This window comes from Chaetodon auriga, chromosome 14, assembly GCF_051107435.1.
Source record: "Chaetodon auriga isolate fChaAug3 chromosome 14, fChaAug3.hap1, whole genome shotgun sequence".
Taxonomy (NCBI): domain Eukaryota; kingdom Metazoa; phylum Chordata; class Actinopteri; order Chaetodontiformes; family Chaetodontidae; genus Chaetodon; species Chaetodon auriga.
This window is the reverse complement of record NC_135087.1, coordinates 16,743,368-16,769,170: the sequence shown is the minus strand read 5'-3', so window position 1 is coordinate 16,769,170 and position 25,803 is coordinate 16,743,368. Positions and strand designations below refer to the sequence as shown.

Below are 25,803 nucleotides of genomic sequence, written 5' to 3'. Positions count from 1 at the left end.
CCGATCACGTGTCGTAATTTAGGAGCACTTCCTGAGAGAATCAGCTACTTTCCATTCATAAATTTGTAACCATAGCATAACACAGTTCACTGAAAGAGGATATCTCATTTCCCTTATTAATTTACTCATTAACGGCTTTCCTCCTCTCCTTAGACTGAAGGTCCTCCTTCACTGCAGTCGCTGACAACCTCAGCACACCTAGAGGGCTTCAACCATGACAAATGCTGAAGAGGAGGGCTCCAGTGACACGGACGCTGCCCTCTTCAAGATATTAACCCTCACTTATTAGTCCTGGTTAATCACTGATGTCACTTTTCCGAACGAAAGAACTTCTCACCTCAAACGGCTAAAGTTCGAATAGATGTTATGCTCATCATCTTAGCAGATGTGTTGACATACTCAAAATGTTTCCAGTGTCTTGCAATGAAGACCACATGGTCTCAGTCGTAGCTCCACAGTCATGTCAGCGTGGCATTATTGATCCCTGCAGCAGGAGCAGGTTTCAGAATATCTGTGTTGTTTTCACAGCTCTGTTTGCCTTTCCTGTCTTTCAGTGTAGCGAGTGATCTGTTAAACTGATAGGAAGGTGGCAGGGGAAGTGCAATTACGCGTTGATACAACAAGAATACAACAAGAAACTGACTGCGTTAGTGACGGGAAAAGGTCTCAAGGATTCAATAAGCAACATTTGCCCTGATGAAAAGCACCACAGGCCGATGGGGGAAAAAATGTTGTATTACAATTCCACTTTTGTTTGATTGGCTTGTTTGAGCATTTTTAAACCCAGGGGAAACAGTCAGCCACTCAGCATGACCCCTTGTGTCACTGTGTCTCTGTCTGCAGTTGTACTCTCTGTTCAGTTAGTTCCCCTCAGAGCCGCTCCCTGTTTCCATATTCTCTCTGCTCCTGCTCTCCAATCTGTGGTCGGCGGAGCAGCACAGCCTGTTCAGTCTGTGTGCCTGCGTTCAAATGGCTTTTTCTTCACACTGCACTTGCTATTATTCTCGGCTGCGTGTTTAAACATTCAGAGAAATTGCTTTTTCGGCGTCTCATGTTTTGAAGAAGGTGACTGCCTGAGCTTCGGAATTTGGCTGTACCGACTGTTTAGTCTTGTTAAGTTCTTGTACGCAGGTGCAATTGTATTTCTGTGAAACTGCCAATTCAGCGAAAGGACGTCTGTAAAAGTAAGGCCTCGTTATTAATCAAAAAGAAGGAGAAAACCCCGTGCAGCCTGTGCCTGCCCACTTTCTGTAGCACGGAGCCCACAGCAATTATTAATGTTTCTGTTGAGCAACAGCAGCATGATCCTACATCCTGCTGTTACCGTGCACCTTATGACCTCCTGCTCTACCAGAACAAGAGAAAGTGCAGTCGCCATCAATCTCACATAAATTCCCCTCAGCTTCACCTGTTTATTTGCCCCATGCGGAGGTGAATCTGGCGGCTTTCCCCTGGTACTCCAATCCAGAGAAGGGAGACGGAGTGTGTACTGCAGTATATCTCCGAGGCGGAGGCGCTGGCGGAGGATCGCAGCGGGACTATAACTCATCAGCAGTGTGCGGGGGCCTGGCCAAGCATGTCTTAGATCACACTGCTCTCTTCCTGAGAGGCCTTAGATCCTGTGACTCAGCCTTCCTCTTCTCCGCTTGCCCTCTGGACACTGTCAATGCATGCAATACTCATACACAAACACACTCATACATACATAGATGCATGCAAGCAAACATCCACACATGTGCAGGATGTCATCGTCGAAGAGAGATGAGACAGTTTCTGTCATGGATGTAAAATAAATTGTGCTATTAGGCCAAAAGCCACCTGGCTCTCATTGGGGATACAGTGGCTAGTAACCAAAAAGTGACCTCATCGCCATTATCTCCACTCCACTTCAGTGCTTTTGCACTTCAGGCCAAATTACCACAGAGGAGTATTGTTTCTCCGGATTCAAATAATCAAAAGCCTGGTGAAATAATTGTGGGATTTTCTTTGGAGAGCAGCGTTTTGTAAAACCAGGAAGAGATTTGGCCGGAGACCATCAGCTATTGTGGTTAATGTAAATTGGGTAAGCGGCATAGCTTTGTTAGAGTCTCCTGATGATTGAAAGAGGACTAGGATGACAGGTGTAGAGTCTCCTACCACTCTGTGGTCAGGACAAGGCCCTGGACCTTAGCTCAGTGGTTAGAGTTGTGATTCCACCTTGTCTGCACCAGAAATGTAGACACGCACATACACACGGTCACATAGGCTTCAGTTACACACATACACAGCTCTCAGCTTACTGTAAGAAGGAAACCAGCAGTGAATTAATTGCATATGAACACTTGGCACTTTTTCAAACCCCTGTGCTTCTCATCTTACGAGTCAGCTATGCCTCAGCCAGGCTGCAGTGTTCACACGTCTCTGAAACAGGCAGGAAAAATAGAAGAAGTGAGAAGTGGTCTAGGGCTCTCAGATGTTGGTCAAACAATAAGTTGCTTTGTTATAATGCTGCCTCTTGTCCGCACAAAGCAGCTGCGTAAAGCCGGGAGAGTTGCAGCTGAGTGGCAGTGAAGATTTTCAGCTTGCATGGTGTGTGTTACAGTTTTGAAAGAGCATCGCTACGGTGTGATGCACTTTGAAATTGACTATAGCGCCAGATGTATTCCAAGTAGAGCTTCATCCCACGCTTGGCTGAAACTTTGAGCGCGGAGAAGCATCAGATGTCATTCAGACGGGATCTGTTGTCGTGAATGTCATACCGCTGTGTTCCACGATGATACAGCCTCATACAGCAAAACCTATGAATGAACCATGAGCCGCGTTCTGCCGCATGGAAGGAAAGAAGTTAGTCAGCCCGCAGAGTGAGAAAGTCACAGCTTCTCTCGCTGCACTCCCACCAAAGGAGTTTCCTTTCCGCTACGTGTGGCTGCTTCAGTTGGTTCCCCTTAGTGAAGTCTTCCTTTTGCAGCGGAAAAGAAGCTGACTTGACTTCAGGGTGAGCTCATGTTATGGATGTGTGTATGTTGTGGGGAGTCATGGGATGAGTTTGTGTGATCCTGCCAGTGTTCAAAGATGCGCGCTTGAATATAAACCATATGGAGGCAGTGCTTTGTCGAGGCATGCATCTTGGCGTTTGTTTTCATGCACTGGCTGCAGAGCAGAAGAGAAGCACATTATGTACAATTACTGTTCTTAACTCGTGAAGGACTCTGGTCAGCATATTGTAACACCCTGCCCAGTCGGCAGTGGGTGGTGTTATGCTGCTGTCACACTGCATCACAAAAGCTCTCTGATATGAAGAGATTTTATAAACTTTTCACCTAATAATGTTTTCAAAAAAGTCAATGGAATATTTTTTTTTTAACCTAAGTAGAATGTAATGTTTGTATTGAGTTCATGCCTACAGTACGGCGAGGACATCTGCACCATCAAAAGTCAAGTATTTCGAAAATATTGCAGCCAAATAATATGGAAGCTGTTAATAGAGGACCAGAAGCACTTCATGTTGAACAAGATGGTGGAAAACCAGAGTGTTTCCAGTGGGGCCTCTTTTGATGCTGCGCTCCAAGTGACAAATTAATCATATTGATGCCCACACATGTACCGTGCTGTGTGGAAAACTTTTGCTTGGTATTACATTAATAATATGTAAGGAAAACAAATACAATCCCACTGTTGACTTTAATAGATTAACACAGTTTTCCACACTGTGTTTGATGTGACTCGAGCAAAGTAATTACACAGTTTTCCCCCCAAGTTTCGCGTGAGCACATAATTGGATTTTCCAGTGCTTTCGTTTGATGAGTTATTGAAGTATGTTTTCCTCTGTTGTGGCCATTAACATACACCTCAAAGTCAAACAATTGTTCCCCCGTTGTTTTGACATAAAAGCTGTTTTCTCATTTGTGAAACCCTCACTATGGCTCAGTGGAACCGCTGGTTTCATGGCTTACTGCAGAGCATGTTGCATATTAAATCTGCTGTACATCAAAACTCATCAAGCCGCGCTCTTGAGTTTTTGTATAAACGGCATTTGATCCAGCTCTCTTGTAGAGGTCAGCCGATCCATCGTTTTGGCTGACAGGACATTTTACAAACTCTGTATTGGTGGCACTTGGCTCTACTAGTGGCTGTTGGCTGCGCAGCTTCCACCAGCCATGCAGGGACATATATCGCTGAAGGGGATGTTAAAGCTGATCAGTGGGTGCTGCTCCAGAGAAAACACATCCCTCCTGGTGTGTGAGTGTAGCTCAGGGACTCTCTTCAGATACAAAACAGAAACAAAATATAAATCGACATCCTGTGTCTTCTCGTGGAGGTTCTCTGGGACTGTGTGGTCTGTGTTGTGGAGCTACATCGTTTCAGAGATTTCATTCAATGGACTTATTTGTCTTGCGAATAAAAGCACCTTTTATCACAGTGATCTTGTGACGGTCTTCATCATGCCATCTCAAGCTAAATGAACAACAGCGTTACACCTCCTGACTCCGGTTAAAAGTTTTACATAAACCCAGTACCTTCATGAACATATTTAGGTTATGTCTTCTGCGGGGGGGGGGGGGGGGGGGGGGGGGCTTGATAATCCTCTGTCCTTGACTGTTATCATGCTATAGCTTGCCCATAATACAATATATATAACATATGGTGACCAGTATAACCAGTGTCCTAAGCCTGGAGCTCAGCGCCTGTTCTAGGACACCTCAGAAGTAGAAGAGACTTGCTTATTCACCTTCAGCACAGTTTCCCAGCTGGACTTCAGATTCGAATTGGCGTCAAGACGAAAACACGTGTAATGTTTTCCATCCACTCGAGCTTTTTCAGGTTTATTTCTCCTGGTGCACCGTCTGATTGAAATTCCAAAACAACTGTAGAACGCTAAAGATCTCCAACAATAGACATAGAAGTGCTGTTTGTTGCTCAGCGCTCTCACAAAGCAGGACACCTGTCACACCGAGATCACAAGGATCTGGAGGAAATGTGACTTATGGGAGGTTGGATGTCCAAAATGGACACCTTGGGTTAATTTTCTTAACATAAATGTATTACTTTGCATGATGACAGTTCACTGTGTTTGTGTTCTTTTCTGAACTAGCGTTTGTGCTTGAATGTCTCCAGCATTAAGGTAAATACTGTGGGGGTCTGTCTGTGTCAGATGAGCTATTTACAGAGTCAAAATAAAGAATGGCATAGGGCAGCAAGTTAAGATTATCAAAATCTAATCACATGACAGCATGATGACAGCGATCACATGACAATCACACAGAATCACAAAACTGGCATTTTGGAATGCATCCGCTTTGAAGAGTGTTTGTGAAAAGATCCATTGTTGGTGGTTCAGGACAGTATGTTAATGTGGATGACAGGCTGACAAACAATGTTTTCTATTAAATCACTTTCTTTTTTTAAGCAAAACTGTTCCTGTTTCCTGGTTCCCTGTTGTCAAATAGGAGAATTTGCAGCTTTTCCTCATCTGATCTGATTACAAACTGATCAGACAAAACACGCATTTGATAACATCATTTTGAGCTTTATGAAACCGTGGTCGCGTTTCGTTTTTACTATTTCTTGACATTTTATAGACCAAGTAATGACACCATTAATTGAAAACACAACGTCCTAATCCTTTGGATTAGTGTAGACATGACCTGAAACAGCATTCGCACTTCTCTCAAAAGGGAGACATATAGAAGCATTTTGCAAGCCTATTCGTGCTCCTTTAAAGAGCTGTGCTAGCTGTTTTTATGAATAACATTGTTTACTTAGCTACACATGTATGTATGAACAACCTTTAGCTCATGCGGGACGTTTTTCTCCAGCCGTCCTTCACATCTGTCTGGTCTGCTGCCAGACTAATAAAGATGTGAGGCAGCCTGAGGTCAAGCAGCATACTCTTCCTTACTGGTATCACATGGCCATCTGTCAGAGCCTGTGCACTGCTCTCAACACTGCTTCCCTTTAGCCCCCACCTCTGCCACACATCACATACACACAGAGACAATAACCACATAATCATGCAAACGCTGTTTCATTTTCAACAGAAAAACCTTGATTGTCCTCTGTGACTGAGTGCCTTTACACCTTGGCTTAGTGTTTTGTCGCGGTGACGGCAAAGAAATTCAGCAGAAGGTTCAAGTCAAGCCGCAGATTTTTTTCCCCCCTCTGGTTTTGATGTTACATTCGTCATTTGTTGTTCGCCGATGAATTATGACTTATGAGTCATTTCCCTAATTTATCATTGTGAGCTTTACAAAGCGACTGATAGCGACAGCTACGCTATAGAATGCATCAGTATTCCTCATTGCCAAATGGCACACTTGGTTATTCAAACCAGATCATTTTTTCATGGCTGTCTTGAGGTAATTTATTTTTGGCTGCCAAATGAAATAGGACCATATTTCAGATCTGTCCCGCTCCCTGGCCCTCTCTCACCATCATCTCCCCTCTTCTCCCCTGCCTCAAACTCTCTTTCCTTATAACAGGATTTAGCATATCAATGGCGGATTAGTTCGTTTAACAAAAGCTTACTACTGCAAAGCCCCTTTCCACTCCTCTTTCCAGCCTGACTTGTGGACCTCACACACAGCTCCTCCTCGCTGGGGTCTTTGGTGTGCGTGTGTGGTCGCGGCTGCTCGGCTGAATGGATTTGTGTTTGAAGACGACAAAAGACATACTTAGTCACTATGGGCTTTGGAGGTGTATGCAGTAGCATGTGTAGCTGATAGTGTGTGAGGGTGCATATGTGTACAGGAGCACGGTGGTCACATGCACGTATGGTGGAAGCTGAAACCGTGTGGATCGACTGATTACTCCTTTATGCATGCATGCACCCACAGGTTAACCATCAGTTATCACCTTATCTGTCTGATCTGAACAACATATTGTTGAAAGTTGTCATCAACCTGCCAATCTATTGTTCTTGTACCTCTGACTTCCTCTTGCTTTAATGGAGCTTGGAAAAAAGTAGTGTCCTCTGCCCTTGCAGCCGATGCGTGCCGGCCTGCAGATGCTCCTCCTCTGGAATGGGACACATTCTGTACAGTGGAAATGTTCCACAGGGTGCCAAGAGGGGGGGTGACTCCAGCTGGCTAGATTCGGGCACCGACCGTAATGTCTGTGTGCATGTGTGGGTTCGAGAGCAGGCGAGCGGAGGAAAACCCCACCGTGACACTGCAGCCGGTTCAGGAAGGATGCCCCCACTGCCTGTGGTGGTGTTAGTTTGAGCCACACAGCATCAATCACCTCAGAGAGTGACAGGGTTTCGGATGTAGGTATGTCAGAAGGAGGGGGCGAGTTGGAAATGTTCCATGATGCAGGCACGTGCCTTGTGTTACTCTCGTGTTACTTTCTTGTCACAAACGGTTTCCGTATAGTATCTGGTATCTTCTCATGTTAGCGTTCGCAATGGTTTTTGATGCAGAGGAAATCATCTTCGCTCAGGGATCGGTTGATGATAGACTGCTATGTGACATATGGAAGGATGCACAACCCTGCACAAAATATCTAACACTCGAACGCACCGCAGGCCCGCAGTGTTTGTGAAGGCTTTCCTATAGTCTGTACCGCAGTATTATCAACTCGAATCAAATCAGTATCATGGTGGTGAGGTCTCTGTGTGACTGTGGGTGCATGTCAGACCATTGTGTCCCTATGTATAATTTTAATACATTTTACATCAAACACATCCCTGCTTGGTGGAAAAAAGTGTGGTTTTACTAGCAACAGTGAGGGATTTAGCCAGAGCTGAACTTATCCTGCTTGGAGTTGTGGGAAACTGGAGCTTTTCCCAGCATGCATTGTGCAAGATGCCTGGAGAAAACTGACAGGACAATGGAGACAACATCCAGACTGTCACTGCACATACTCTGAAAGGGGCTCCAATGAATTTGGACTCAGGACCTTTTTTGCTGTGAGCTGTTTGTATTGGTGTAATTACATAAAAAAACATAATTTTACACTATATATGCAAGCTTTGACCTCACACAACCTCAGTACCTCCATTTAGGAATGACCACGCTAGCAATTATTGGGGTAATTTGGAGATGGCGATAATGCAGTAATTCAACCTTCTCATTCAGTGAAAATTGAATTGCCATGTTTATTTAAAGGGTCACTTAACCCAAATCACATTAAATAAACTCATTTTTTCAAATTACCCCGAGTAGTATCCAGCAACACTGATAATTTTGGTTTGGAGATATCTGCCAGTGGGTTATCTACCTCCAGCCCAATACATTGAAGGTGAACTGAATATAACATCTGGAACGCTCAGCAGCAGCGCGTCTCTCCAGAAACAATATCCTGGTGCCAGCCTGCCTCACACTGCATCCTTTGCAACATAATATCTACACAGAGGAATATTGATGCTTTAATTACATGTTGTTTATTCGTGGAGTGAAGCTATAGACCGATCACGGATGCTATTCTGAGCACCCTGTGCTTTGTGGGTCCTTCATGGGAAAATCCCATTGCTGTACAAGAAGTGATGTTTTGTGTTATGGTGCTGTACTTTACTGATCCCTGAAGGGAAACTGTTCCACTGGGAGGTCAGAGGCTGGGGGCTGGGGGACCAGGTCCTTTGTTGGAGTGTCTCACTGTCCAACCGCTAGTCCACTCTGCCGCCTGAAAGACCGGAGCAAGCCTCAATAGCCGTCAGTGTCTGTCTTCTGAATTACATTTTTGCCGTCTGACTGTTCATACTTTTGGCTCTGTTGACACAAGTCATCTGATACACCCATGTTTTCCTGAGCACATCAATCTGTCTTGCTGTCTCTGTATCTGTGTTTCTTGGCAGTTGAAGGGCTCCAGGTGTCTTGTGTGTCCCGTGCCCAGACGCTTTGCCAAACCCAGTGCTCCTGGGCCTGGTGGCATTGTTCTATGTGGCCCATTGTGTGTGACCCTGGTTCAGGGGGAAACAGCTGGTGGATCCTCCAGTACCAGCCTGCTTGGCACTGAGACTGGGCTCAAGCCTCGGTGTGAAATCACTGTGCCCCAACTCCCACTTCGATGCAAACCTTGCGGGACAGTTCTGAACATCCATCTACTGTTGATCAGACTTTTCTGCACCGTCAGTGATGTTATGCTGTGCAGGACATGAGAGCAAGCTCACCCCTGCAACTCAAAACTAGTAGATACTGTAGTACAGTAGATGTTTGCATGTAGGCTCTGTACTTTTTCTGTATGTGTTAACAAATATGTATGTGTATAGTATATAATGTGTATAATTTGGTTGTAGCCCTTGTGTCAACATCGCTCTCTAAGAGGCTATGGTCTGCCCTCAGAACAGGAAGTGACTCAGTATTGACTGGCGCTGCACTTCCTGTGAGCTGATTCTCCTCTGCTCCTCTCAGGATGTTTACCTCCTCCTCCTCCCCCGTCTCCCACTCCCACCCTCCTCTCCGTCCCCTTCCTTCACATGGTCACGTGACTTAACGTCTGTGCACTCAGCTCCAGGTCAGACCTGGCTCGTCTAGGTTTAGCTTGGCCCAGATCACCATCATCCGCGATGGTGACTGCTGAGTAGGGGGTCTTCGCCGTCCTGGAATCCGGCTTGGTCATGGTGTCCGCTTATTGAACTTATTCTTTTGAGTAGTTTTCAGGTTTGCGTTAAGTTTTGCCATATTTGTGGAGACAATGTGAAATAAAAGAAGAATAAATGGTAATAAATGGCCGCTGAAAATGACGTAAAGTGAGCGAGTGTGTGTGCGTGCTTGTGTGTATTTACAGGAGGTCTACTATGGAAAACATTGTTAATACAAGTCAGTGTAACGTGGTCCATCTGTATTTCTGTAGCTGCTGTGTGAGATGTGGACCCACCACAGTGCTGTGACCATTAATGTCCAGACAATCTGCTTAAACATGATCTTTATTTATCAGGCTTCAAACGTCACTGATAGCTTTATTTTACTGATATCTTCAACTCATACCTGCATCTCCCTCCAGTTTCCAGAGTGCGGCTTCTTCGGCATGTACGACAAGATCCTGCTGTTCCGCCACAACTTGAATGACGAGAACATCCTGCAGAGGCTGACCTCGGCAGAAGACATCCACGAAGGAGACCTCATCGAGGTGGTGCTCTCTGGTACGTAAGCTGCAGTGTCCCATCCTCATCCATCACGGAAGCTTCAGGTCAGAGGCAGCAGTAGTATGGGACAGAAACCCAGCAGGAGACGTTTAGCATATGTGACCCAAAAGTGAAATAGATGTGTTAAAAAAAAGATTATAGACAAGGTTCTTTTTTAAATCTATCTTCTTATGCTCATGTCAATTGAAATAGCAGCAAAGATTGTATACAAATGATCCAAAGAAACTTCCAAAACAGGAGAATTCCACCAAGCAGTATAAACAAAGTGTTTAAAAGTCCAAACAATGGTCTAAAACTACAGCCCTGGATCCCAAGAAGTTGTGGCGTTGTGTACAACATAGATAAAAACAGAATGCAGTCATTTGCAAGCGAACTTTATGCAATTATGTGTTTCACAAAGTGGAGAAAGCCTTGTGTGTTCCATGTTTTGAGCTTGTCGTACTGTAGTGTCTCACTGACGCGCCCTCAGCGGGTCTGATGTTACCACGTTGCCGCCCAAATGAAATATTATTCTTGTGCGATTTCGTGTCGTCCATTGAGTCGCAATCTGCTCTCTCACGCACCTGCTTTTTATTTTGTGATAAATTTTGGCATCTCTCCTCCCCATCAAGGCTTCCGTCAGATTGTCCACCTCTCTAGCGGCGACACAGGTGTTTGGTTTTTCTCTGTCATTTCCTGCGGTGAATGAATCAGCTTCCTGTGCGGTGCTGGGACCAACAAACGGCTTAGAGTATCTGTTCTGCTGTAATCTGTTCTCCTGCTCCATCTGTCTCCACTGGGAAGCACCTGACACCACCTGTGCTGAATATCTCCCCCTCCCTCCTGGGCAGAGAGTATTGTTTGCGGGGATTTAGACAGGGGATGATTGTATAGGTTCAGGATCTGAGGAGACTTCAGGCATCAGGGCTGAGGAATGTAGACTAAAGACTGGAGAACTTCCTTCTTTTTGTTTCTGACTGTCTGTGTTTGTCTTGTGCTTCTCTTCTGTGTCAGTCTCTTTTGCTCTCTTTCTGTCCGTGCTTTCTCTCCTTCGAATCCCTCCTACCTCAACAAATCCGTCTGCAGGTGGAAGCTCTACCAGTGTTTCTAGCCTGAAATATACCTGATGAAAGCCGTCACAGAAGAGTCGGAGCTCAGATTTGCCACACATTCGACATGTGCTGTTTTTTTTTAGATTTCACCTAACGCTCAATAAACCTGGCTCTCTGCATGAGAGGGGCTTTGCATGGCAGACACTTGATCTTTGTTTGAGAGACGCGAGCTGAGAGATTCACGTTCCCAAGCCTTTCATTTGCTTCAGAGAAAATGTGAACCCTTTTCCGCCCCACAATTTGTCTCCTGTCATCTTCCGTTCAGTTTTCCTTAACCAACCTGTTGTTGGACTCTGCGGCTGTGGGAGAGAGATGGTCTGAATATGTCTCTCGCTGCGAGAGGGAGGCAGAAGTGGCTTTTTCTTGGCCGCGGGCTCAAAGAATAAGGCTTGTTTTTCCTGCAGTAAGTGATTGTAGTAGACCCGCGGAGTGTAAACACACTGATGTGCGGGGCGGCTCTGGACGCAGCGGACACTGCGCAGGCCATCTCGGCCCATGAGGTTTGAGGTTTGGCCTGACCGATTGTCCCTTTGTTCTGTTTTTCACTCCTTTAAATTCCCACCCATTTTCACAAGCGCCTTATTCACCACTCCTGCCAGTGTGAAATTCTATTTTACAACACCTTCTGTTTGTCAGAAATATGGCAAAACTTGTGGCCTCAAAGCAGACAGACGGCGCATTCATGTAAGCCTCTCTGCTCGTGAGAATCGCGGCGAAAACAATGTGTCGAGACGATGCTCGCTGTTATTTGATGCTAATCAGCACAACAAGCGTTGATAACAGTGCGGCTGCTAAGAAGCGGCTGGTTGTTTTGTGGACGTGTGCGAAAAAGCTCATGAATGCCGCCTTTCATGTGCCTGTGCTGGGGAGCTATGTTTGCCCCATGACATGTGACTCACTGGAGCTCTTTCTTCTCTTTCAAATCAAACCCAAACTGTGAAAATCAAGCCACCGGCCATCATACTTTACTGAAATGGAGAAAAATGTGGCCAGCGCATATTAATGGCGTGAATATCTTTCTTCACCGAATTCCATTGCAGTGGTCCCAGGAACTGACTTGGAAATTAAGAGAAATAGCTCCTTTTCTGGGTTGACCCTAAAATTTGCCTTTGGCCTGTCCTCCCTGTGGAAATGTTGCATTGTTTCGTTGAAGGAACAGATAAGATTGATTCATTGTGACTGGTTTTTTATTGTCTGAGGATTCCAACAGGATTCCTGTTGCATTTCTCTCCAAATCTTAAATTGTTTTCTTGCTTAGAGGATGTTTTTTTTTTTGCCTGTTTCTTTATATGAAGCATGTGCTGGTCTTTAGCAAAGGAAATGTTTTTTTGTTGGTGGCCACATGTCATATTTGTTGTTCAGGTCTGCATCTCATCACGGCCACAACAGCTGAGAATGTCCTCAGTTGTCCAAATGAGAACGCGTTTGAGTGAATCACCTCAAAGGAAATGAACTAACACACACATACACACACGCATCATGACATCACCGCCGCCACCACACAGGTTTAGCTGCTTAACGCGAGTGTAAAGATTAACCATTCCCTCGGTGCTAACCGCGGCCTCAGACATACAGTAAATGATTGCAGAGGAGCACAGAGAAACACTAACGCAGGCTCCGAGAGCTTCACTCGTGCACATGGCTTTGGCAGCAGTCACCTCCATATCTTACTCATCTTCGGATCTTTGATGATTCACAGCCATGATTAACCAACTCTTGCTTCCAACAATGAGCTCAGTGTGTGTGTTTGGTTCAAAACAACGGCGACATGAAGGAGGAATAAGAGAGAGACAGGAAGCCAGTATCCACAACTGTGTTGGCTTTGATGTTATGTCCACAATAACAAAGATGGACTGATATACCAGGATGATTCTGCATTTCTCGGGTGTCTTCTGGGTGTGCCATATCGCTTTGATTAATGGAGTGATGACATTGTGTCTTTGCAGATGTGGCGCCCTCTACTGCATCAGTGTGGATAAAACACCTGCATGAAGTCACCCTCATTTGTTAGTGCCAGAGCACTTGCAGAGACAATCTCAGTTCTGTTAGATTGTTGTAAAATGTGTAAAAGTTGCCAAATGCATGTGATAAATTACTGCCGTCTTGTCTTTTTTATTCCTTTTGTCATTTTTTTTTCATCATTTGTTTCCTTCCATATCTTCCATTTCTTTTCTTTTTTTTTTGTACAAACTGTTTTCCAGATTTGTTATGCTTTCGCCAAGTTTCAGTTATACCACTTGTGCATTGTTTCTAGCTCAAGCCACAGTTGAAGACTTCCAGATTCGACCCCATGCCCTTTATGTCCACTCCTACAAGGCCCCCACCTTCTGTGACTACTGTGGGGAGATGCTATGGGGTCTCGTCCGGCAGGGCCTCAAATGTGAAGGTTAGACACACAAACACAACAACAATGTATCATGGAGATGTATAAGCAAACAAGAAAGGCTCGGTCCGGACGCTGTAGCCAGTGAAATGCTTGACATTTAGATCCCAGTGGAATTATGGCACGTTGGCTTGCCTTTCATTTTCTGTCCTTTTTGGATCAGATTTGAGTTATACTCTTTCATTTTCATGTCATTAGGCTGCATTTAAGTCCTCTCTGACTACGAATTACATTTAAGTAGCTGATTTATTTGCCAATGAAAGATTCATAGGCATAAATTCTCTTTTTTAAAGCCTGTTCATCAGCATGGCCATCATGTGGCTCATTGGTGGGATAAAAATAAGCTCACCCCTTTTTCACCTCACAGGTTGGTGTACTGTAGTCCTGTACCCTCTTTTGACTGATATCATTTGTTTTTTTGTTTTAAGGATGTGGGTTAAACTACCATAAGCGCTGCGCCTTTAAGATCCCAAATAACTGTACTGGTGTCAGGAAGAGGCGACTCTCCAACGTCTCACTGCCCGGACCCTCCCTCTCTGTCCCCCGACCGGCACCTGCTGAAAATGCCGCGGTCGTCCTGGACGAGGTGAGTTCTGATTGGAAGGATAGAAATGAAGAAACCCAAAACTACGCCAAGAGCACTGTGGAAAGTTGGAAAGACATCAGTGTCTGCTGATGTCTGATCTGATGTAATGATTTTTATCCTCATGCATAAAATTAGCTGGCCCGAGTTTAAACATCAGCCTAAATCAGAAAGGAAGCCAGGTGAATTGGCCAAGAATGTGAGTCATTTTACACGCCGCTCGCAAGCTTTGTCTCAACTGTTAAACGTGTCTAAACTTAGTAAATTTGGCTCTTTTCCATGGGCGAGTCCCCGGGGCCCTGTTGTAGAATACCACTGATGCAGAAAATTGAATTGAGCTGCACCGAGCTCTGTGGAGAGATCTTCAGCGAGGTCTTATGAAACTGTTTTTGCATAAGCCCGCACTGGAATATTCCCCTCTTGTGTGTGTCCCCATCAAAGGTCATCGGGAAATATGATTATGCTAATGATATTAAAAGTCCATTGAAGTACGAGTTTATGTATCTACTCACTTGTTGGCAAAAAAAGAAGCTTCCTTCCCATTTCTGTCAGGAGCTTCCAGACTGCATGATGCATTCACATGAAATCAGAACTAAATGCTCATATGTGGTAAAAAATGACAAATCTAATAACCGTGTTTCGACCACTGGGATTGTGTTAACTGTGCAGTGATGCTAACGCAGTATGACAGATTTCTTTCTCCCTTCTCCACTGATTTCTTTCCTCTTCCTCTACTGACATGTTATTATTCACTGTCTTTCTCTATCATTCAAATGCTCCCTTTGAGGCCGTTCTCCCTATTATTCCCTTCACTTCCTTCCTGCATATGGTTTTTAATTCTTCCTAATGGTCCTCTGTCTTCTCTTTTTTTTCTCCCCATCCTCCCAAACCCCAGCAGCAGAAGTCCCATCAGGAGGCGGGGAAGCGGATCCTGTCCTGGAGCGGCAGGCCTATCTGGATGGAGAAGATGGTGCTGGGGCGGGTTAAAGTGCCACACACCTTCGCCATTCACACCTACACTCGTCCCACTATTTGCCAGTACTGCAAGCGTCTGCTCAAGGGTCTCTTTCGTCAGGGCATGCAGTGTAAAGGTAGGACTCCATCTGAATTGTCCTTGTCAAAGACACTGTGGTTCATATTAGAACATTTTGGATATTTTTTTTTATGTCATCTGCTAGATTGCAGATTCAACTGCCATAAGCGATGTGCTTCAAAGGTACCTAGAGACTGTTTGGGGGAGGTGGACTTCAATGGAGGTAAGTTCTGCATTCAGTTTCACAGTGAAAGTGGTATAACTCTGATATTTGGTATTTTAAAATGTTTGCTTTTTATTGTACAGAGCCAGCCAGCCCTGGTCCAGACTCTGACACTACCATGGATACTATGGAGGTGGACAGTACCGACATGGACGGCAGCAGAGGACTGGATGACCCAGAGGAGCCTTCCACCCCCGACGAGAGGATGTTCGACATGGATTCTCCATTCTTGGACAGAGAGAAGGACGAAGAGCCCATCAAAACAATTAGGTATAAACATGTCGATTTGATCAGAGGCTGTCCAGTTTAACATAACGGTATTTTCACTTGTGGTACCTGTTTTAGAGACAAACATTGTGACTGTCACTGTGCCACTGCAGAAGAGTGAAAAGGGGAAGGCATGCAGTAAAGGTCACCATCACGATTCAAATCAGGGACTCTGCGGTTCTGCTTTAAACCACCAGGTCTATCTGCCCAATTCATACGTATATTCTACACCGGCAGCATGACTTTTATGTTTCTAGCTGTGCTGTCACTGCTGCAAACATAACATGCATCACTTCCTGGGCAGGGTTTGTGTCAGGAGAGACCTACCAGACACTGGAGGTTTTCTGAGCTGCCTACAGGTCAAATGTAACCCATTACCTTTTCTTAAGCTATAGCTCTCATATTAATCAATTAAATCAATTTTTTGTGTGTGTGTGTGTGTCTAGCCCTTCCACTAGCAGCAACATCCCTCTGATGCGGGTGGTCCAGTCCATTAAACACACCAAGAGGCGGAGCTCCACTGTGGTGAAGGAGGGCTGGATGGTTCATTATACGAGCAGGGACAACCTGGTAAGACTGATAATCCCAAAAGCCCAACAAAGGAGCCCAGTCTGAAATGGACTGTGCTTAGCCTGTATGCTGGGGAAAACTCCTTCTCCAAAGCTGTTCACATGTGTTGAATTCAGCACAGAAGGTATTTTCCTTGTGAAACCAAATCATTTAAAGTAGTGTAATAATGGTAGGTCATGGCTGTTTTGCCATTTGGACTAACTCGGTGTTCGTTTTTCCCCTTTTAACAGCGGAAGAGACATTATTGGAGGCTGGACAGCAAGAGCCTGAGTCTCTTCCAGAACGACACCGGAGCCAAGTTTTACAAAGTAAGCATTAAACTATCGTCTGTGCCTTGTTCTTGGAAAGTCGTGTCTTGTCCTCCACAGCAGTCGCACAGTAGCATTTATTAAACTGTCAGAAACTGGAGCAGCTTAATACAAATTGATTCAGTGTTGAGTCCACGGTCAATTCTTGCTAGAAAGTCCCATTTATAGCTCTGTAGTATTGCACATTTGCCGTTACATTGTTTTCTTATGGTTCAAAAGTGGTGATGCTTCCATCATTTTCATATCAGTGTCATCTTTCACACTTATGAGCTGTATGTAAATAAAATCTAACCAGTGGTAGCTGTGTGACTCAGCTTGAGGGCTGTTGTGTTGCAACTGTAAACTACCCTGAGGTCAGTTCAGTCCACTGAAATTTCCCCTGTGGTTTTTCACCATGCGGCCCGGTCTCTTCCCTGCGTGAAGTGAAAGGATCGAGTCAGTCACGGTCTTTAGCTGTTGTGTATCAGATCAGTCGGGACATTTGAAGGGGTTTTGGAGAGAGAGTCAACATGTAGGCTACAGTGGTCAAGAAAAAGTGGATTTACAGGAGCGATTATTCTGCAGGGTTGAGTTCTAGAAACCAGACAATGAGATGAAAAATTGTTTTAAATTGAAGTTGTAATCTTTTTTTAACTTCAGAGTTCATTGCAAAGTACATGCCGGCCGTAAAATCAGTTGTGGAGAGTGTGTGACACTTCCCGCTCAGAGCCAGCGCCGTAGTCAGTCATTACACTGCCGCAGGGGCTTAATGGCACAGAAATTACACAGTGAGGACTGAGGGAGGGAACTACAGCCTGCAAGGTAAAGACTTCCACATGTGTGTTGGTGGTTATGTGTGTGTGTGTGTGCGTGGAGGGTGGGGGGATGTAATCATTTTATTGTTCGTGTCGCTTTGTGTGTTTTGAGACTTTGACACCTCCTCCGGCTGTGGTCAGGGTTGTCTTGCAGTGGGAGGGTGTGTTTTCCAGTGTGAGAGTCTGCACGTTCACTTTTGAGTGTGCGCGTGTGTGTATCAAGCAGGTGCTGTCACATGCAGCTGTATGTGTAGTCCTCTGTGTGTCTTTGTTTCTCGCCATCTACCCCTCATGTTTGTTGTGAAACAAGCCTGAAAAAGACTTAATTCCTTCACCCTTCTCTCCAAATTATTCTGTCACACCCTGCATGCCCTGCCACTAAAGCCTCGGAGAGGAAACCTCAGCAGGGACCGACTCCTCAGGGTGTGTTTACTGGCAGCTTTATGTGGTTCTTTATTATCAACTTGGCACTCCAAGCTAGGTTTAAGACCTTCAGGAGGCTAATTGAAGGCTAGCAGTAAATGCCTTCTTTTCATGCTTCAAAGTTGGGTCTTTGTTCCGTGTTGCCTCGGAGTAGCAGATTTTTATCCATGATAGATAACGTGAGATGATTTCCCTGCACATTATAGCAGAAAAAGGTTCTTTCAAGGGTTTCTTGGAACCGCAGATTCTCCATATGCTTGGTCTGTATCCGGGAAGCCGTCTGTCTTGGGCATTTTCCTTTCATTTCCCTGAAGTTTCTAGCCTGCTGCTCATCAGTGTGTGGCCACTGTCCTCCCCTCTCCTCTTTTCTTTATACCTCCAATCTGATTAGCGGTGGTCGCGTGGTGGCTTGCTTGCTAGGCATGGCAGCCATTTTCTCCATTTGGAAGCCATAACAGCTCCTCGTTTGAAGATGAGACCCCTGTACTTGTGGCTTTCTCTGAAGAACCTTTTATGGGGTGAAGGGGCTTCTCTCTGTCTCTGCCAGATTGAGTCCTGTCACACTCAAACACACACACACACACACACACACACATACACACACACCCACCCACCCACTCACACACCACGACCCTGCGGAGGAACAGTAGTTTGCCGTGTCTTTTCGTCTCAGTGGCTAGCGGTAGCGCCAGCGGCTCGTGCTCAGATGGGGCCTCTGGCTGGCCCTGCCTTGTAATCAGGGAACCAGAGCACTTCAGCCACCGCAGGGCCCCGCTCACGTGACCCGGCCCCGCTAACCACAAGCACTTCATCTGATACTCTGTGGTGAGCCACGCGGAGGGGACAGCGTGTGCCTCTGCGAGCCCCCATTGGCTGGAACTTCTCTGTGTTTTTTAATTTTTGACCCTCCCTCCTCTCTTTGATTTGACAGCGAGTCTGAAGGGGAAGGGGTTTTAAAGTGTGCTCCAGCTGCCCTTTCTGTACATGCTCATGAGAGGGAGAAGAGTGAAAGAGAAAGTTAGAGCTGGGACTGTATGATCAACACTGTCATTACAGGACAGAGGTTGTCTGTGTGGAGACTTTTGGAGAGTGTGAGTGTTTCTACCTGTGCCAGTGCTGTTTCTGTCATGTTATAGCTGAGGTGGTGTATTACATCCTTACAGTAGGGTTGGCATTTGTCTGCTTTGATACAACTATATTCTGTGTTCATTTCTTTAAATGGGATAATCACCTTTGAAACAGTTGGCTTATGCTTTTACAACATTTGTAACTTGATGTTTTTAAAAAGGTAAGATGTCACTTTTTTAATGTTTTTTTGTCTAGTCAAAATGTAATTCTTGCATCATATTTTCCTACTGATGGTAACAAGCTGCAGAGATGTGTTTAGGTATGTGTGTGTTTTGGTTCTATCTGCTGTTGCATGCTTTGGTTTTGTTTTTGAAAGTATTTGTGCCACAGGTGTTTTGGTTGACTGTGCAGACATCGCTCAGTGGAATAAAACTAGGGATGAAAAAAAAACAAAAAAACACTTTGCTTGATCTAATTTATTTGAGAACAGCAGAAAATAATATTTTGCCTTTTTGGTCGTAGTTGTAATCTCTGCTCCTCTCCCCTCCCTCAGGAAATCCCTCTGTCCGAGATCCTCCAGGTGGAACAGTCCAGAGACTACAGCAATCTGGCCCAGGGCAGCAACCCACACTGCTTTGAGATCATCACAGCCACCATGGTCTACTATGTAGGGGAGAACAACTGCAGTCACTACCACAGCCCCGCTCTGGCCGCCTCAGGAGTCGGCATGGAGGTGGCTCAGGGCTGGGAGAAGGCCATCAGACAGGCCCTGATGCCCGTCACCCCTCAGCCCAGTGTGGCCAGTGCTGCTGGACAGGGCAAAGACCACAGTAAGTAGACTACAGCTCCCCTGTGCTAAAAACAGTGTTTCTCTAAAAAGTGATATTTTTTGGAAAACAGACAACCAATCATGTATTAAATTAGACTTTGGAATTCCATCTGCCTTCAGACTTATTAAAGGTTCAAAGCATTCAGGTAAACAAACAAAATGCAGATGTTTTTGATGATGAGTCGCTGAACATTTTCAGTTAACCTTTTGACTTGCAAAACTCATCAGAATTCTGAAATGCAGAAGGATTTCACGGTGACAGCTTCTATTGTTTGTAGCGTACATCAGTGAGGATGAAAATGTCAGTGTCAGTGTGTGACTGTGCATTGTACTCGACAAGAGTTTGGGTTTCCCCCGTAAGTGATCTCTTGTAATATTACAGGGTTTTTCTGAATCAACACAAGACTGCGTTGGTAGCTACTCGGCCACAGCAAGTGAAAAGTGTCGCTTTCCTTGATTGTGTGCGTTGAAAAGTTTGAGGTTTGCCCAGATAGAAAAAAGGGTCCTTTCAGCTCCACTGTGACTTAAGTGGTCAAAAAAACCCGCTTCGATAGCTTTCGATAGACAGGGAAAACCCGGCGTTAGTGTCTATAGGTTAAAGGAAGTGTCAGCAGTGACAAATGAAGTAGCATTACTGCGCAGGAACTGAGCCTCACTCTCAGCGGCAGAGGCGTTATCCTCTCTGCTCAAAGAAGCTTGTTCCTTCACAACAAAGGCGGGAATCATTTCTGAGTCTGGGGGTTATTATTTGAGTTTCTATGGTTATAGATTGAGTTTGTCGATTATTGATCCACATGAGAGTCATGCTTCTTAGCAGCAAGGAATATGAAGCGTGGGCAACACATGAGAAAATGAGGGGGTCACAAAAGGCTGCAGACCTGAAACTGAGACTCATGATGTCACCTTTGAAACCGCTTTCAGAAATGAGAAGAAGCCATTTCAAACGGTCCTCATCCATAGATCATTTGTTCATTAAGTATGGGTCAATGAAGTGGTTAATAATATTGATATTTAATCTCCAAGTATTGTTGTAATCTATGTGGTTATTTCTCATTCAAAATAAGAATTTGTTTATCAAGATAAAAATTGCCTTTTTGTGTGCAGCACTAATTAAACGATCACATCATGTTTTCTACTTGTGCTTTGATCTCTGGCTTTCGTATTCATTGGCTAGCGTGCAGAATTAGCCCCTGCGGCTGTCCAAATTCCCAGTTATGAAATGCGTTGCATGCTTGCACCATTCAGTCACACATAGCTTCCCAGATCAATTTTATAGCCAATTTATTGTGTAATAAAATGCCTCATTATGCGGGGCTGTGACTTATTGCATGCAGCTGCGATAAACTTGAAGGTTGTGAAAAAAAAAAAAATACAAGTATGCGAGCAATGTGCCTCTGTCTACAGTTACTTAAGGAGTCAGTGGCTGCTTTATGCATTGGTATAGTGGTGCTTTTCAGTTGTTGAATGTGGAAACATCATGTGTTTTCCTCTCCAGAAGAGCTGTCCATCAGCATATCTGTGTCCAACTGCCAGATCCAGGAGAATGTGGTGAGTGGAGCTTCTTTTTTCTTTCAGACGCTGTTGCACAATTTCCCTGCACAGCCCTGCACATGCATGCATTCTCGCACTGTTAAAGTAGCTGTTGTGGTAAAATCAGAAATGGTATCACACTGTTTACTTACCAAAAACCCTCAGTGGACGCTGCTTTGCTGCACAAATGGGGAAGCTGCAGACCCTTTTTTTTTTCTTTTCGGTGAAGAGATTTTTGTTCCACTTCTGTTTTGAGTGAAAGTTCTAAATGTATATATAAATATTTGGCAATACCAGAAAACATTTTGAATGAATCACACTTTTTCCGGACTTTCGATGATGTAACTTTAAACCCTTTGCCAGTCACAGCATGGAAAATAATAAGTGAATGCTACAGCAGTAAAAGAAAAACACAGCAGTAACAGTGCAAATGATCTCTGTGTAGGATATTGCCTCAGTGTACCAAATATTCTCTGATGAGGTGCTGGGATCGGGCCAGTTTGGCATCGTGTATGGAGGTGTGTTCTCGCTCACTCACATTTTGTATGAAAAAGCTTTACTGTGAATTGCATCACGTTTATTTTGTTGCGTTTGTATTACATTTAAAGTTACTCATTTTCCTGGGACTCATGGTGTTTTAGGCAAACACAGAAAGAGTGGCAGAGATGTGGCCATCAAGGTTATTGACAAGATGAGATTTCCCACCAAGCAGGAGAGCCAGCTAAGGAATGAGGTGGCCATATTACAGGTGATGACCAGAATGCATTGATGATCACACAAAATGAAAGCATCCTTGTCCTTCCCTCAGTGTTGTTCCCTCACTATTCCCAAACTCGTGTTGACTCAATGTCTTTCGCGCTCACCCTCAGAATCTGCATCACCCGGGCATCGTCAACTTGGAGTGTATGTTTGAGACGCCGGAGCGGGTGTTCGTCGTCATGGAGAAGCTGCACGGCGACATGCTGGAGATGATTCTATCCAGCGAGAAGAGCAAACTGCCTGAGCGGATCACCAAGTTCCTCGTCACGCAGGTCTGTGTCACAGAGACGCTTCTACCTCTTTGCTCCATGTCTTTCTTCGAGGTTAAGATCCCAGTACTGACATGCTGACTGAATGCTCTGTAGACTAACGCTACTATGTTCTGTCTGAAAGCAGCTCATCATGGTCAAATAAACCGACTGTCACCTAGATACGCAGCATGTGTCTCCACACTTTGTACTTTTAAATGGCATCTTCCATCACTTCTTGCCATTTTGTGTTTTATTTTCGATCATAGCTTTCTTCCCCTCCCTCCCTGTGTCCTCCCTTCTGTTTTTGGGGTGTGTTAACCCACTGCACATAAGCCTCAGCTCCAGCTCCAGGCCCTGTTTATTCTTGTGGTGAGCTGATTGGGGGGAATTGTTTACGGGATCAGTCTGCATGGCATCACGGCCTCCTCCCTGGCCATGGATTACAGCCTGTAGTGTTCTGGTGGCTTTGTGGCCTGATTAGAAGAGCAGCAGGCCCCTGGGCCTCCGTGGATCCCCGGGTCCCAAACAGGAGCGGGGCCATTAACAACAGCCCCATTAGCTGTGGTGGGCTCAGCTCTGATGTGGCCAGGAGGACTTCTGTCAAAGCCAGGGTCAGGATAGGGGAGCCAGGCGCGCTGCGGTTTTGGTACAGGGCCATAGGCAGACATGCGTGCAGCAGTAGCTTAGGCCAGGCCTCGTGAATATAGATGGGATGATGAGATGAGATCATATGCCTTTATGTGAAGGTACTGGTCAGGATGAAAGTATTTAAAGGCATTTGCATTCTGATGCTGATGCTATTTTTCCAAAGGGCTGCACCATAGGTTCTACTGCTTAGATTATACAAACATTCCCATATTTATATAACATACGCTACATATGTTTAACTAGTTAGATGCTGGAGTTTCTAATGTCATCTGGATCTGTGGAGCTAAATCTGTTTTTTTTTTTTTTTTTTCTACTTTTGCAACAGATCCTGGTGGCCTTGAGACATCTGCACTTCAAAAACATTGTTCACTGTGACTTGAAGCCTGAGAATGTACTACTGGCCTCTGCAGAGCCCTTTCCTCAGGTAAAAGGAAAAAGGAGGCATGTATGTGTTGATGCAGGTGCACGTGTGCGGATGCACTGACCAGTGTTTCTGTCTTCGTGCAGGTAAAGCTGTGCGACTTTGGCTTTGCCCGTATCATTGGCGAGAAGTCGTTCCGGCGGTCTGTGGTGGGCACTCCGGCTTATCTGGCTCCAGAGGTGCTGCGCAGTAAAGGCTACAACCGCTCCTTAGACATGTGGTCGGTAGGAGTCATTGTGTACGTCAGCCTGAGCGGGACATTCCCTTTTAATGAGGACGAGGACATTAACGATCAGATCCAGAATGCTGCCTTCATGTACCCCCCCACGCCATGGAAGGACATCTCTGCAGAGGGTAAGAGGAACAATGTGCTTGTCTGCAAGTATTCCTTCACTCCTGTCAGTAGTGGTTGCACCTGTATCTTAGTGTCAAACCGATACTCAGACATGCAGCCTCAGAGCTGTCCTCCCCACCTACACGTCTGGGTCGTCTCAACATTGCTCTGACTCTTCTTTGTCTGCGGTTTAGATGAATCACTTTCAGATCTCCCCAGCTGCCCAAGCTGCAGCTCCTCCCGCATAAAGTATGAAACACGTGACAAGGGGAAACAGCATTTCATGTTATCAATTTATTTCACAGCCACAGATCTGATCAACAATCTCCTCCAAGTCAAGATGAGGAAGAGGTACAGCGTGGACAAGTGTCTCAGCCATCCCTGGTTACAGGTGACATATCTGCACATTTTCTTTGTCCTTTTAACACAGTAAAGGCAGTTTGCACCAACAGTCACACTCTGTCCTCTCTCAGTCATAAGTCAGTCAAGTCTGAACACACACAGACATTATTCACATACTGTGTATAACAGTGTATGACACACACTCACGTCTCTTTCTCTCAGGACTATCAGACATGGCTGGACCTCAGGGAGTTTGAGACGCGGCGAGGCGAGCGCTACATCACCCACGAGAGCGACGACGCACGCTGGGAGGAGTACGCAGACGAGCACAGTCTCATTTACCCCAAACACTTCATCATGGCTCCCAACCTGGACGACATGGAAGAGGACCCCTAGTGGCACAGGGGGCTTACTACACCACATGGATCAAGGACGAGGGTTGCCATAGGGACTTTTTTCACGAAGCTTTGGGAGCGGTGGATTTTCCCTCCAGAACAGTTTGTTGTGGAAACAGAGAGAAGCCGATCATGAGGAGAGTTACTCTCCAGAGGCTTTGAAAGTGGGGAAAAGCCTGACAGAATTTGTAGCAGGACGCACCACTACAAGCAGCATGCAGGTGGAGATGCGTGCCACAGAAACGCATTAAGAAACTGTCAGGAGAGAAGAGCGTTCGTCCTCTTTTTGCACGATATCAAAACATTCCATGGATTCGCTCAAGTGAGGTTCTTTTTTTAAGGACAATCACAAACCAACACATGCAAGGTGAACATAATAGTTTAGATATTGTACACACAATTTCGGATAACTTTGAGTAATAATATGACTCTGATCTTAATGTGAGAGAAGAGATCAGAGAGAGAGCTTCACCCAGGAGTAAAGGGCACTTTTCACAAGGGATTTACAGTCTGAGAATTGAAAACATGAGTTTTGTTCTCATTTCCGATCTGTTTGTGAGACTGTCCTTTGGCATGAAACTGGAACTGTCACATATATTTGTATGTTTTTTTTAATGTATTTCATAATTGTGGTAGATTTTTGCACTATATTACCATTGAACATAGCAATTGAATAGAAACACTATTCGCTGCTACAGAGAGCAAACTGTCTTCAAGTTTCCTGTCTAGATGCAAAGTTTTAGCTGCGATAATCAGCAGGAAGTTGATGCAACTTGCACAGTATTGGCTGCTTTGTCACCATTTATTTTATTATATTCAACCAGCATGTCGTAAGAGGGCGATTTGTTAGTGGCAGCTAATAGTGTGCAAGCTTTATCAACTTTCCCCTGGAGAAAGTGACCAACAGATCAAGACCAAAAAAGACGTTTCTTTCAATGTTTCCAAACCTTTTCTAAATTATCATTGTGAATTTCCTCAGTGCTACGAGACCATGACCCTGAACTGTTAGTAAATGCAAGAATGGAGCCAATTTTTCCTGTTCAGCATGAGGCTCAAACAGCACGGACTCTGTGTTAGAGCATCATGTTTCTCTCTATCTTTTTATGTACTTTCACAGTATTCTTGAATGTGACTTTCCAAGCACTCAGATTCTGGAATATGTGTGTTTGATGTGATGCATCAAGCTAGGTTTTACATAGAACAAAATAATGGTGTCAGTTTCATTGTTTATTATGTTGTCTGGACCATTCGGCTGCCCTCTTGTCCAGACAGTGGACACAGCAGAAACTAGGCCTAATTACAGTTTGGTTCACGTGGGAGTTCATAGCACTACAGTTTTGTAGTTTGCTGTATTGGTGTGTTTTGGGAGTACCTTCCTGTTTCCTGTTGTCCTCTTCCTGTCTTTGTTGCCGCTGGATTGGCAGGTGTCAGTGTTTTGTATATTTCAGTACATACCAGTGGAATAAAAACCCAACTTCTTAACTGAGAATG

The 25,803-nt window shown here is 45.0% G+C and overlaps 1 protein-coding gene across 2 annotated transcripts in view; it reads left to right on the top strand.

The window, feature by feature from the left end:
- prkd3 (protein kinase D3) overlaps window positions 1-25,803 on the top strand; it is a 34,817-nt gene extending 9,014 nt beyond the window's left edge. The window contains exons 3-19 of one of the 2 annotated variants that reach the window (XM_076749374.1): window positions 9,919-10,057; window positions 13,406-13,537; window positions 13,963-14,120; window positions 15,013-15,208; window positions 15,296-15,373; window positions 15,457-15,643; window positions 16,087-16,210; window positions 16,441-16,518; window positions 19,357-19,633; window positions 21,128-21,180; window positions 21,608-21,680; window positions 21,804-21,910; window positions 22,032-22,193; window positions 23,146-23,244; window positions 23,328-23,595; window positions 23,881-23,966; window positions 24,140-25,803. In XM_076749374.1, coding sequence (XP_076605489.1) covers window positions 9,919-10,057; window positions 13,406-13,537; window positions 13,963-14,120; window positions 15,013-15,208; window positions 15,296-15,373; window positions 15,457-15,643; window positions 16,087-16,210; window positions 16,441-16,518; window positions 19,357-19,633; window positions 21,128-21,180; window positions 21,608-21,680; window positions 21,804-21,910; window positions 22,032-22,193; window positions 23,146-23,244; window positions 23,328-23,595; window positions 23,881-23,966; window positions 24,140-24,313 — 2,391 coding nt within the window. In that variant the 3' untranslated portion in view covers window positions 24,314-25,803. The remainder of the gene's footprint in view (window positions 1-9,918; window positions 10,058-13,405; window positions 13,538-13,962; window positions 14,121-15,012; window positions 15,209-15,295; window positions 15,374-15,456; window positions 15,644-16,086; window positions 16,211-16,440; window positions 16,519-19,356; window positions 19,634-21,127; window positions 21,181-21,607; window positions 21,681-21,803; window positions 21,911-22,031; window positions 22,194-23,145; window positions 23,245-23,327; window positions 23,596-23,880; window positions 23,967-24,139) is intronic. The other variant, XM_076749375.1, reaches the window with a different exon arrangement.